General features: G+C 41.3%; 2 protein-coding genes across 2 annotated transcripts in view; one reads left to right on the forward strand and one right to left on the reverse strand.

Moving 5' to 3' along the window:
- The window catches only part of slc27a2 (solute carrier family 27 member 2), a 13,985-nt gene extending 10,955 nt beyond the window's left edge, over positions 1 to 3,030 (forward strand). The window contains exons 6-10 of the mRNA XM_014021516.1: positions 319 to 409; positions 529 to 727; positions 1,330 to 1,427; positions 1,535 to 1,665; positions 2,556 to 3,030. Of these exons, the coding sequence (XP_013876970.1) occupies positions 319 to 409; positions 529 to 727; positions 1,330 to 1,427; positions 1,535 to 1,665; positions 2,556 to 2,732 (696 nt within the window). The 3' untranslated portion in view covers positions 2,733 to 3,030. The remainder of the gene's footprint in view (positions 1 to 318; positions 410 to 528; positions 728 to 1,329; positions 1,428 to 1,534; positions 1,666 to 2,555) is intronic.
- Positions 3,031 to 4,896: 1,866 nt separating this feature from the next.
- tjp1b (tight junction protein 1b) overlaps positions 4,897 to 14,101 on the reverse strand; it is a gene marked incomplete at its 5' end in the record, with an annotated part of 28,725 nt that continues 19,520 nt past the window's right edge. The window contains 8 exon segments of the mRNA XM_014021517.1: positions 4,897 to 6,869; positions 8,005 to 8,148; positions 8,440 to 8,657; positions 8,823 to 9,297; positions 11,252 to 11,388; positions 11,506 to 11,721; positions 12,090 to 12,181; positions 13,187 to 14,044. Of these exon segments, the coding sequence (XP_013876971.1) occupies positions 6,739 to 6,869; positions 8,005 to 8,148; positions 8,440 to 8,657; positions 8,823 to 9,297; positions 11,252 to 11,388; positions 11,506 to 11,721; positions 12,090 to 12,181; positions 13,187 to 14,044 (2,271 nt within the window).

Genomic DNA, 14,101 nt, shown 5'->3' on the forward strand with positions numbered 1-14,101 from the left:
GTGTTAGCAGCATTAGCAGTGTTAGCAGCATTAGCAGTGTTAGCAGCATTAGCAGTGTTAGTAGCATTAGCAGTGTTAGCAGCATTAGCAGTGTTAGTGGTTTAACTTCATCCAGTGGGTAATGGGATATTTTGCTAACACACAGACAGTTCAATTCAGATAGTTTTAAAGAAATCTCATCTGTGATGCGACACAAATATTATTAAGTTCTTCAAACATTAAAAACAAACTTCAATAAAATCATTCAGTTTGTTTTTAGGCAGCAATAAATCTGATCAGATTCTCTCAGAATTATTTGTATTTTTTTGTGCCTGTCAGTTCTTCTTCCCCCACATGCTGATCAAGTTTGACATCGAGAAGGAGGAGCCTGTCAGAAACTCAGAGGGTCTGTGCATCGAAGCAGCCACAGGTGAGTCGGGACAGCTGCGTCTCACCTGAGTTTGACCGTCAGCTGCTGGTGTTGGTCACAGCTGAAGTTGTTCAGTGTTAGTAAACGGCGTTTCCCTCGCTCTCCTTTGTGTTGGTCAGGCGAAACGGGACTTTTGGTCGGAAAGATAACTTGGAGGAGTCCGTTTGTCGGGTACGCCGGCAACACGGTGCAAACGGAGAAGAAGCGCCTCCGAGACGTCGCGGAGAAAGGCGACCTGTACTTCAACACCGGCGACCTGCTGCGGTTCGACCACGACAACTTTGTGTATTTCCAGGATCGAGTGGGGGACACGTTCAGGTGAGATGTGACTCGTTTAGAGTCGGGGGTGGGCGGAGCCAACCTGGGTTTCAGTATCGGGACATAACATCAATAAGCTGGTCTTTTTCAGGTTCTGAACCGAGGTTTATTAAAACTTTTATTAAACAGAAGCACCTCCATCAAAGGAGCAGACAGGTGTGTGCTGGCACCATGACAAGATGGAAAAGACATCAGCAATGACCTGAGAGAAGCAGTAGATTTCTGGTTTGGAGCAGAAAAATAATTATTGACATGTAGAAAATATTTAGAGCCTCTGAGCATCTTCTCTGCAAAGAAAGTCCCAGTAAATTCACCCCAGGGTCAGACCGTGCAGTGCTGAGAGAAATAGTTTCCGTCTCAGACTCTACAGGCCTCAGGAGGCTGGAGGTCAAAGGTCATGACAGGACAATTAAAAAAAAGACTGAACAAGCACGACTTAGGTCAAGACTTAAGAGTTAAGACTTAATCCACAAAGCTAGAAAATAAAGTTTTGTCCTCATAAGTGAAACCTTAAAACTGAAGGATGGATTTTCTTCCCTTTTTTCTTGTTTTTTTGGATCAAATCCGATCCTGTTTTCATTGTGATTGTTGTTTCTGTTCAGATGGAAAGGGGAGAACGTGGCCACGTCGGAGGTAGCGGACGTTCTCACTACGGCTCGCTGCGTCTTAGAAGCAAACGTTTACGGCGTTAAAGTAGAAGGTACAGAAAACGAACCGTTGCCACCAGCCTGGTGTTAAATGTTGAACGGACCTCTCGGCCCGGAGGAGGACTAAACCCTCATGGTCTGTGTGGATCTCTGTGATCAGGTCACGAGGGGCGGATCGGGATGGCAGCCGTCACGTTACGAGACGGAGAAGACCTGGATCGAGCAGACGTCTACAAGCAGGTCGTCAACTACCTCCCAACGTACGCAAGACCCAGATTTATACGGATCCAGGTAAAAACGGACTTGTATTAATTATTTTTTTGGTGTTTCTTGAACACGGCTGAGCAACACAGTCAAATATCAGTGTTTTTAAGCTGAAGCAGCTTTGATTTTTAATGAGCTGAAAGAAAAGCAGCTTCACCTTTACTCCTAATCCCAGGAACACTTCAGGGGCGTGGGGGAGGGGTGGGGGGTGTCCGTCTCAGCGGAAGGCGACATGAATCAGACATATTTAGGCCCAGGACCCTTCAGTGCCTCAGCGGGCCGGCTTTCAAACCTCTCCTTCGACACGTGGGGGGCGGGACGCTGCTCAGCTGAAAGGGTCCCACAGATAAAATAAAAACTCAAAACGTGTCGAATCCGACAGGAACAGGTTGGATGAGGAGGATGGATGGAGGTTCAGACAAACACCATCGTGTTGGTGTTTGAGACGGCGTGTGGACGAGATGTTTGTTGTACAAAACGTGAATCTTTAATTGTTTAAACTGCTGTTTTTTTTATTTCAGCATGTCAGACACACAGATGACCAGTTTTACACTGAAATAAAGCCTCAATCTGCTTAAAAATAAGAATTTTAAACACTAAAATCGTTTTTTCCCTCTATGCGACCTGATCTAAAGTAAAAAAGTAGAAACTTGAATAGAACATTGAGGCTTTTTTTATATTAATTTACTATTAATTCTCCGACATTGCTTAAATGAAAAACTATTGGGAGCTCTGACAGTTAGATGTAAAAGTGTTTTTCTTATTTTTGAGTAATTGTTGTGAAATGTTTGATAAATTAAATAAGTTTTTAATCTTGTGCTAATAATCTGATTTCTTCTCAGACGCTGCGTAGAAAACGATGTAAATAAAGAGTTTTCTGTGTTTGGTGGGTTACCAGTCTCTGTTTTTTTTCGCAGCCCTGCCTGGAGATGACGGGAACGTTCAAGATGAAGAAAGTGAAGCTGGTGGAGGAGGGGTTCAACCCGGCGCTCATCCAGGACCCCCTTTACTTCCTGGACTCAGAGAAGAAGACTTACGTCCCTCTGACGGACGAGATCTACAGAGCCATCATTTCAAAGGAACTCAAACTTTAACAGAATCGAAGACATAAACAGCCGTGGACTCCCGTCTACTAATCTCAGGGACAGACTTTGACATCACAACCTCCTCAAAAAGACTGTTTTTTTTAATTAACAACTATTTTGCACCTTTTACAGTTTTGAAGCTCCCTAAAGTAGACATTTGTTGTTGTCTTTTAGATCCTTCTTAATACAAACGTATCTTATCTGACTCTGAAGGCGGGAAATCTTTAACATGTGAGATTAACTGGATTTATTCTTATTTAAGCTGGATTACTCCAGAAACTTGTCTTTAAATTTTTTTTCCCTTAAAGGAGCAAATTAGTGGAAATTATTTTTGAAACCAAATATTTGTTGTCAAATAATTCAAACTGGATTTTAGGACTTAAAGATGTAGGAATTATGATGGAAGATCAACAGAATGAACAGACGTCACCAAACCAGCTTCATTTCATCAACATGAAGAAAAAAGTAGAAATTTCAGAATATTAAGACCATAGTTTCTAAAAAAATATTTTTTTAAAGTAAAATGAAACCAAGTAGCTGAAAAAAAACCTTGTTTTTCCCTCAGAGCTCCAGCAGCCTATAGACAACAAATCAGAGTTGAAACAAAATGACAAATCTAAATTATCAGAGAGAAACCCAATCACTACTCATGTTGAACCCACAGTGAAGCACGGCATTGGCTGCATCATGATGTGATGTGAAAATAATCTCTAATGAGACTCAGGTGTGTCACGAAGCAACCAGAGGCTCAACCCAAACATCAGTTTGTCTCAATCATTTTAAAGAAAGAAATACGAAGCTACCACTTCTGCTCTTTACGCAGAGCAGGCAGACTGGTTGGTGTGAAATTAAATACGAGTATAATGTAGTAGAATCATGAAATGCTTTGTGTTTCAACGTTGTGTGCAACACACACCAGTTTGACCCTGTGACTACCTCTGTTAACGAGTTCTTGGTACGAAACACTGAAAACTTTACGCCAGTAAAAAGGTAAATCAGGCTCAGCTTGAAGGGGATTTTGAGGAAACGGGACATTAAACTTTAAAGGAAATATTTGGGGAGACTTAAAGATCCAGACATTTAAAAATGATTAGCTTAAAGGCACAGTGTGTAGGATTTTGTCAATTCTTTTAGCCAAAATTGAGATAATCACCAATGACAATAATAAAAAACATGTCTAATCATTGCAGACAAAGACTTTGTTTTATTATTTTTACCTTATAAAAAGCTGTTTATATCTCCATGGTCGCGGGTCGCCACTACAGGCAGCTGCCATCTTGCACCGCCATCTTGTCGACGAAGGCTCATGAAGGACAAACTGCGGTGGCGGCGTCAAAAACGGTTTTAGTTGTAATACGATAAATGTAATATTTGTTGTCTGTCATTGTAGCTGGGATAATTTTACTTATTAAMGCTCATAATCTTACCACTTGAAACATCACTAGCCCTGAAGCTGCTGGTAGACATCGCRGTTGGAATTATCAAAGGTTTTTGACACCTGAGAGACACCGTAGTAACTCCTTTGCGTTTGGAAGCAGGGGGTGGGGGTGGGGGGAGGACCAGTGAGGATGATTCAACCACTCAACCACTAGATGTCACTGAAAACAACAAATCCTACACACTGTGCCTTTAAGAAAAACTAATGATGGGAAAACAACCGACTTTTTGTTTCCAGGAATCAAACGTCTAGACAGAAAAACTGTAATAACTGGCAAAAAACATATTTTCACAGAGTTATAATTTAAAGCAGACTGTTTTAGCCATGTCGCTGCTCTAACACACCTGAATCCAATCATTTAATCACCACTCAGAACATCAGCAGGTTTAGCAGATGCCTCTTGTTTATTTCAATCAGGTGTGTCGAAGCAGGAAAACATCTAAAACAGGCAGAAATAGGGTTGAAAACTTCTGATTTAGTCTGGATTTGAAGAAGAAAATTGGTCAGTTTTCTTTATAAAACAGTCATTCACAATAAAAACCCCAGACTAACTGCTGTGTGAAAAATAATCCTGACTGTTCAGCTGCTGATTAAAATCTGTGATGATAAACTTTAAAACATGATGCAGCTTCTCAAAGCCAAAAATACTTTTGGGTGTGTCGAAATATAAAACACACGGAAACCTGCAAAAAAAACAAAAAAAACAAACAAAAAAAAAAACACGTGAATCCAATAAACCTTTACTTTATAAATGAATTTATTTAGTAATACAGTGGTATACTTAGAAATGTGTTGCAAAGAAAAACAAAAACAAAACTGAACCAAAGTAAAACCAAATAAATAAAAAGAACGTCAGCCACACGGGAAAGTAAACTAGTGTTGGGTTTGAAGCCGTGTTATCATATCAAAAGAAAAATAGTACTGATGTGCCATAATAAATTGTCTATTAGTACAAAAATACATTTCAGGGCACACAATACAGCATCCAGTATCACAAATAAAGGAAGGGACCACTCGTCACAGCAGCCCCCCTCAAGTACGTCTTTTTAAAATCAGTTAAACCAAGCACTTCTCTAGTTTGTAAATAAGAATAAAAAGTTTTCTGACAGTTAAAAATGCCTTAAGTCTTGTATCTGTTTGTGTGTCTGTGTTTACGAGTGTGTGTTGGTAGAAAAGTCAGACTTATTACTGCTTATGTCAGTTCCAAGGCTCAGGGGTATAACCAGAATACAAACATAACCAATGTAACCACTTTCTCTTGTTTTTTTTTTTGGTTTTTTTTGCTTTTGTTTTTTTAAACAAATGTTTTTCCTCTTTTATACAAAATAACAAAGATGTACAAAAGTTCATTTACAGAGAACCAAGGCCATATGCTAGCAGTATGTACAGCCACGATATCATCATCATCATCATCATCATCATCTAGCTTTGTGTTGTTTCCTCAGACTTCAGATGCATAGCAGTAAAACAAAGCATACCGTTTTTTGATTTTCATTTTTTTTCATCAGCCCCGACTTATTCTCGTGTGCTAAAAATCCAGAGTTCGCTGTTGGCGAGAAAAATGCGGACAACCCTTTTTTTTCCTCTCCTTTCCGTGGTGATAGTGTTGTTTATAATTATTTTTTTTACAACTCAAGGATCCGATGTTTTGAAAGTTTGACTGAAAAGTTAATATGCAGATAAGGCATCACTGCTTGCAGTGTAACGATGGGGTTTTCATGTGTTGAACTTAGCAGTAGCAGGCGTCTGGACCTGAGTCGTAGCACATGCATAGATCTCTAGACAGCAGGAGTTTGTAAAATCAAGTCAGTATATTTATCTACGAGAAAAACTTTTCTACAAAAACAGCAGTTTAGTCAGAGAGCGCTCCGCCCCGAGACGAACGGGCTTCTGATTGCTAATACTTAACGTTCCTTCTTGGTTATTTTTCTACTCTTTACGACGTTTTTTTTTTTTTCCCCCTTCATGGAGCGAAACGCACAACCTCACAAGTTTTATACACAAACTTTGTTGTGAGTTTTTGTTATTTTTCTTCTACAGTACACAAAAATCTCGTTGCAATATTAAATAAGTTTCCAAAATTTCTTCTTCGTTCCCCCCACCAACCCCCCTCCCCACCCCATTTTTTTATTCTTTCGCTGCTCTAACCTTTTACAAAAAATTAGCTAAAAATGTCAAAATGAGATTATTCAGTCTGTGGCACCTGGTCATGCATTCCAACTTCAGTCCTTTTTGTTTAAATAACTTCTGTTAATGTTTTGTTTTTTTTGCAAGCCTTGAAAGCACCGAAAACAACTAAAATAAGTGAAACTAATCGGGAGTACAGCTTCGTCACTGCCAGACTCCTCTGCTTCTCCTTGTGTGTGTGTGTGAGAGAAAGAGTGTCTTTATTATCTTTTTGTTTGTTTGATTTTTTAAATTTTGGGCACAGTAAACAACGTGAGAGGATGGAGTTCATACTTCGTGGAGCGGTGCGAGGGAGAGCAGCGGGAGGAGGAGGGGGGTGGGGCAAAGGAGGTCCCCCCCCCCCACACACACAGTTTCTCACATTCAGTAACAGGCCAGCTGTCGCCCTCTTCAGAAGTGGTCAATGAGCACAGACACGCAGTTTGCACCCACCAGGTAGTTCGGATCTCCGGGGAGAGATTTGTTCTGCCAGGTTTTAGGATCACCTGCAGGAAACAGAAACTCGTGTTCAGCTGCTGGACCTTTAAAAAACACAAACACAGTCGAGACAAGCGTCTACAGTCATCACTGTAATGAGAAGAATTACAGTATATTTAGCTAAAACTGAACTTAAGGCACATTATAGAACAAAAACAACATTTTCAGAGTTGTAAAGTAACTACCGGTAAGTACAAATACTTTGTTACTGTACTTAAGTAGAAATTTTGATTATCTGTCCTTTACTTGAGTTACTATTTTTCAGCCTACTTTTTACTTCTACTGCTTACATTTTCACACAGTACACAGTACTTGAGTACAAAAAAAAAATCAGATACTTTAAGACTTTTACTCAAGTAATATTCTTGGAGGACACTTTAACTTTTACCAAAGTAATTCCATGATAAGATACTTTTACTCAAGTATCACTTTGAGGCACTTTATACAACACTGAACATTTTTGATGCTGCTGAAAGTTTCAGAGTCACCTCGACATGATGCAGTCGACATTTAGAGTCATTATTAACCAGAAAAGGTTGATCCAAGAACAAAACGTGTGACTGCCTGAGACAGAGCTGGGTGGTACACCGGTTCACACCAAAAAACATGATTTATTTTTGTTATATGAATTTTTCGTATAAACACCCTGAACAATATTCAGAATGGCCCGCCCGCCAATAAACTGTTTTTCCACACATGCAGGAAACAGAACAGCACAAGGAAAGCTAGTGTCGGTGTTGAGTGGTGGAGAGGGACACAAAGTATAGAAAGATGTGGCAGACTGGACAGTTGAGGGCGATGCCCAAGAACTTCAAATACTGTATTGTTTCTACTTTATGAAGTTATTTAAAAAAAATCCAACAGTAGGATGTTTAACAAATGGATATTTTACAAAAACTAATAAAGATTTTGACTTTAATTATGCAACTTGTTTCAAACAATAATTTGAAAATTTCTATTTTCCTGTTTCTAGAGAACTCCGCCTCCTTTGAATTTAAAACCATTTTGTGTTCCGGTAATCATAGTTCATATGAATCCACCAAAAGAAGCAACAAAACAGCAACATTTTAAAAAAGTGAAGGTGGAAAAAAAGAAGAAGCGACCATTAAATTATCCAACAAATTCTCCTGTTTGATCAAAGCCCACAGAACCCAAAAGGACAGAGAGAGGACAGCGTACCCGACGAGGAGTCGGAGGATTTTAGAGCAAAAGACCAACCATCAGGGGTCATAGACGCACAGTGAGGTAAACGGAGCTCCACCGGCTTCAGGAACTTGAGTCCATGAGGGCCACACATCACCAGCGGACTCAGCAGCGTTTCTCCTGCACAGAAACGTGACGACACTTTAATTCACTGAAGTTAGACGTAAGGAAATTAAGCCAGAACGATGGATGATACTTTAGCTAATCTGGAGGAAAAGGAGATAATCTGGTGCCAGGTCATCCTGGTTAAATAAATAAATAAATAAATAAATAAATAAATAAATAAATAAATAAATAAATAAATAAATAAATAATCTAAATGTATCAACAAAATAAAAGCCTAAGTTTATAAAACTCTTAATTTGAAGGTCATAAGCACTCCCCAACATAACGAGGATGAAGAGGACTGACCTTTCTCCTTGTCGAGGGGGGGCAGGATGCTGTTGTCCCGGCACACCTTAAAGTAGATCTCCTGCTCCACGCTCTCGGGGATGGCGCCCTGGGGAATGATGATGCTGACGCCTGTCTCGATGGAGCTCAGGACCCCTCCGTTACAGTTGAAGATACCCCGGGCGGTGGCCACCACTGTGTGCCCTTCGTCCTCGTCATCGTCGTCCAGAGCACTGGGGCTGAGGGACAGGGGGCAGACATGTCAGCATCATCAGTCAAACAGAGAGAGTGGGGGTGGAAGCAGAGATGATGAACAGCAGAGGACAGGAGAGCCCACCTCCTGGGTGCAGGAGTGTGCCTCTCAGCAGCTCAGTGATGAGCCTCTGCTGCTCGCTGCGTCTTACCTTACAGGGATGGCCTTAGGAATGGCGTTGATGTTATTGTGCTGGTATTTGGGCCTGTTGTCCATCGTGCGCGTGAAGGTGTCCAGGCCGCTGTCGTGATCGAGGGGCTGCGGGGACAGCTGGGGTTTCCCGCTGCTGTTGCTCACCGCGCCGGGCTTACCCAGGAGGTCCGTCTTCACCTGCGAGTCGTTGGGCAGCAGGTTGTGGTTGAACTTTGGACTCTCAAACTTGCGCTCGAAGGGCCGCGCTGCGCTGGTGTAAGGCTTGGGGACGTAGCGGTTGTAGCTGGTTGGGAGGGGAGCACCCAGAGTCTTTGGGGGCGCCACGTCGGTACCGTTGACGGGGACTTTGTCGGGGAGGCCCCGCGGCGGCGGCAGGTAACCACCTGGTGCAGGCTCGTCCCTGCTGGTCGGCCTGAGTGCTGCCAGGTCAGGTTTAGGGTTGGGAGAACTCAGTGGCTCAGCTATAGAGTTAACTGGAAATAAACAAAAAGAAAAAGCAATCACTAAAAGTACTGACTAAAAACATTACACACTACTACTTGAAGTTTAGATTTTAACGGTTTTAGTCATTCATAAATATGATTTAGGGCAAATATGTCCTGATATCCACGAACAAACTGATCCCAAGTTTATTTAAGATAAACCTACAGCATCAAGAGACATTTGTTTACCATGAACCCTGGGGAGAACTGGAACTGAGGTTATATGGTGCAGAGGATATTTCATGATAAAAGTATCATATGATGCAGTCAAGAATAAGTACTGGTGCTCAGTGAGTAAATAGAAAACAAAATAAGGATGGTGTAAGTTTCAGTTATGATAAAGTTCAGGTTGAAGTGTGGTTTCCCGAGTTCTACCTTCCTTTATAAAATAATGATTTTATGTTTTATTAATCCTGAGAATTTAGAAAAATGCTCTTCAAATGGCTGGAAAATGAATAGTTTTGAGTAGATCTTTTACAAATTTTATGGGGACATAGACCCCTGGACCCCCCCTAGAACTGTTTCACTCCACAGCTGCTTGTTAACATGAGCAGGTGTTCCTCGTTGCTGTCAGCAGGTGTTGGCAGGTATGAGGCAGGCTTCTGGTGTTCTGTTTCAAATTAATTTTTTGTTTTAATTGGACAACTTGGATTCTAAAGATAAGAAAATGATATCAAAAGACAAAACTTTTTAATCTAGTATGTGAATGTATAAATCAGAAGTGAGATTTAGAAAATTGCATAATGGGGGCTACCTGAAATGTTGGCTAGGGCCGGCCCTGCAAATTACTGATGAATTTGTGGTAACAGGTTTGATTTTTCACTTAAAAATAATGTCTTTAATATGCTGCAACATAAGTTTTTTTTTTCTCAACACAGTCCATGTGTGGCAGGGGTGCCCAAACATTTTCCCCTAGAGGGCCAAAATGAAAATCTATCCATGGCTGCGAGCCAAATGCAGTGATATAATACATGAAATACAAATACTTTTTAAAGTAAAGTCCTTTATTTTTAATGATTAAGCTATGCAATGTCCCTCTTTTGTTTTAGTCTGTGCACTTGAAGAAAGTCTGCCATATGCTTAAGTAGCAAAGGCTCATGGGACATTTCATAAATTGATAAAATATGAGTTTTTGTGGCCTTATAAAGTGTGCAAATCTACATGTGGGGTTAAATCTGATCTAAATATTTCTTGTCATTTCAGTGTTTCATGTTTAATCCTAATAAATCAAAGATAAAGTCAGCACCATGAATGAAAACTACCTTCACTGCAGCATTTTTATATAATCATTTGACCAATGGAAATACTGTGTTTCTACACAGGATGACAGGTTACAACCTTGTAACATTGGCAACTGTTGGTGGGCCAAATCAAATGATGTGTGGGGATATAAAATGTAGGCGAGGAGTTTCCTAACAGTAACAGCGTAAAATAAAGCCTGGAGTGTTTTTGGTGATGAAACCTGTTGAAGCTGCAGTGAAAGACGGACTGGAACAGAGCCCAGCAGAAAGCTCCTCTGTCATTTAACATCCCAGCATTAAAGCTAAAAATCTAATCCTCAGCTCTGCTTTCAGACCATCTGACTTAGAAATGTGAAAATAATTGGACGTTTCTTTCTTACCATCTGTTCTATAGAAGTGTGCATCAGACTAAAGCATATCATCTCTGCTTTCACAGCAGAATAACTTTATTTTACACAAACATCTGACAAAACACCACCTATTAAAGTAACTGCAGAAGCTTCAGTTGGCCTCATGAGGCAATATGTCTGAAATATCAAGTTTCCTGAACTTTTATGTACACACACCAAATCTCCTTGGTTTTTCACACCAAATGAGATGTTGACTTTATTTTAATAGATTTTATGTTTTTTATAATAGGGATGTTTTTCCAAACAAAGGCCAAACAAACAAACCATCATAAAAATAATAAAGTTATTTCTCACCCTCACTGGGGCTAAGTTTGGGCAGCGTGTTGGGGGGAATAGCAGGAACTGGGGGTCCATACTGTGTGGAAGGACTGATTTGAGGTAAGGGCTCGTATCTTTTCTCCACCGGGCTCACCTTCTCCATAGACTCGACTCTTTGTAACGAGGAACAAGAAGAGTTAATAAAACAGCTGTTTTTGACCGCAGAGCTCAGGATTCTTGTTAGTGGGCCAGAGCTGCTGGCAGTGGGGGTGGGGAGCGTGCTGATATACCTGTTAAAGGGGTAGGACAGCTGGGCTGGTTTGGGCAGATCGTGGAAGCGGTTGATGCCAGGACCCGGTTGGCCCATTGCCTTGCTGTCAAAACTGCGGCGATCAAAGTAGGACAACTGCTTCCTGTAGTACTCCTCGTCCTCATCTGGGTCATAATGGTTGGAACGCACCATGTCATCCAAGGGCTTAGTGTGGGGCTTTTGTGGCTCAGGAGCTCTAAAAAGAGAGAAAACCCAAAACAAAACAAAACAAAAATCAAAACAGCAGCAATCAGAAAGTATGACTGACCTGCAGAGTTTTGGTCAAACTTTTATTAAATAAAATCAGTTCAACCTAAATGCTACAAAAATGAAGGATGAGATAAAGAAGAACCAATAACACAAAGTGATGTTTGAGAACAATATGAAAATCTCTAACAGGATAACAACATCCTCACTGGGTAGAAAGCCTCTCCTCTGGGACTGACCTCCACCAGGTGGTGCTAAAACAACCAGAGCTGAACTCAAAGACCCTGAATTGAAGTTCTCTATTGTCCTTCATTCAGTGAGTCTGTGGCCAGGTGTTCTGTAGTAGAGACTGCATACCTGTACGTGGACCTCTCCTGCTCCAGGTTACTGAGGGAATTAGCTTTGAGGACGGGGGCAGGAGCGCTCACAGGTTTGGGAACATCTGCAGGCTGGAAAACAGAAAACAGGCTTTGTTTTCCAAGGTTCCTGCAGTTTAAGGCAAGTTCAATTTAAGACTTTTTAAGACTTTTTAAAGCCAAGTGAAATCAAATTTAAGACCAATTTCACAATAAACACAAATGACAAATAAAATAAAATAAAAACTGCGGCAGAAACTCATGAATCAAAATATTTTTGGTTGAATTATTCAAATATTGCTAATAGACCAACTGTTTTTATCCATATCTAAATATAGCAAAAACATTCTTAGCAGTCAGTGTTAAACTTCATTTAACTTCTGGAAATCCTCTACCTAAAATTTGTAGTTTTATGACGCACAGTGGGGTCTCAACCCCAATTCGCTGTAGATGAAACCTTAAAGTGCTTGTGACATCAAAAATTGTTTTAAGAAAAGTGAATGCATTTTTGGAAAGACATTATTAACCTGTTAAAAAAACAAATTTCACATTGCTCAGATGGACAGTTGTTGAGATATTTGCATGTGAAATAACAGGAAGTGATGTCAAAGGGGAATGTCTGCATGTGAATATTTAAAAAAATAAATGTTACCAATTATTTTAGTATTTGAGACAAATTAGTCATCCTACTTACAATGTGTTCACATTTTTAAGACTTCTTAAGATTGATTTAAGACCTTTTAAGACTAATTAAGGTTTTATTTTTAGATTGATGAATTCAATGACTTTTAAGACTTTTTAAGGATCTGCAGGAACCCTATCTTTCTGCACCTGGTTGTTTTTCTAATATAAAAAATATGGCAACAATTATGGCTCCTTCCTGACTACTGAACTAATATAACACTCTGACAGAGAACAGCAGAACATCATTAGTATACTGTGTACTTTGTGTTTAATTCACTCTTTAATTTTTAATGATTTAAAATGAGATTTTAGAGTCAGTGATGACTTTAACATAACTAACATTAATTGTATTCATGTTCTGACTCACTGAAGCAGAGTTTGACACACAGAGGTGACGCTACACGCAGAACGTACCCTGAGGACTGATGACTCCCCCTCTTTTGCCCTGTCCATAGAAACAGACCGTTTATTCTCAAACATCTTGACTCTGTTGAGCACCGACTGCGGTTTCATGGCTGGATCTTCGTCCAGGTCTTCCCGCGGCAGAGGAGGAAGGGGTTTGGAGCCTGGCGTAACTGCTGGCTCACCTGGGGAGGGCAGAGCCTCCGGTTTGGGAAGGGGGATGGTGGGTTCGGAGTTCATCATGGGCTCATGCATCCCTGGCTTGTAACCCCGGTTCGGAGGCCCAGACATGAAGGTGGGCCTTAAACCGGAGTCACCGTAATAGTGCTTTGGAGGCTCCGGTGAGCGAGGCGAGTTGATGGGGAAGCTGCGAGACTCTGCCTCGTAAGGAGAACGGGCGTCGTAGCTTGCCAGGGGTGGGGGAGGCGGCTCGTCGTAGCGTATCGGTCCAGGTTTACTGTGGCGCGGTCTGCCGTCCAAGCCCGCTGGCGGGGCTTCCTCGTAGCGTGGCTGAGGGGGGCTGTAGTCTCTTCCCGGTCCATCCTCGTAGGGGGAGCGAGGGTTGTAGCCTGCGGGTTGCTGGTGGCTCGGCTGATACCCGGCGGGCTGGGAAGAGGAGGTCTGCTGGTCGTATGGGGGCCACTGTTCGTTGTAATGAGGCACACGGTTGTCGTAGTGCAGGTGAGAGTCTGTGTTGGGAGGCTTTGGTTCTGTGTAGCCGCCTCCATCGTAACCGTAAGGCGGGTGGTCGTACTCGTGGTATGGCTGTTTGTCCTGGTACGGAGGCTGGTGACTGTAGCTCATAGACTGCTTCAGACTGTGGTTGATTCGCACCGGGTCCTCCATATTGTACAGATCTTTCTTGTACATCTGTGAAGAAACAGAGCGAGTTGAAAATCTCCAATCACATTACCATTAATGAAACCT

The sequence above is a fragment of the Austrofundulus limnaeus genome, unplaced genomic scaffold (genome assembly GCF_001266775.1).
Source record: "Austrofundulus limnaeus strain Quisiro unplaced genomic scaffold, Austrofundulus_limnaeus-1.0 Scaffold296, whole genome shotgun sequence".
Classification (NCBI taxonomy): Eukaryota; Metazoa; Chordata; class Actinopteri; order Cyprinodontiformes; family Rivulidae; genus Austrofundulus; species Austrofundulus limnaeus.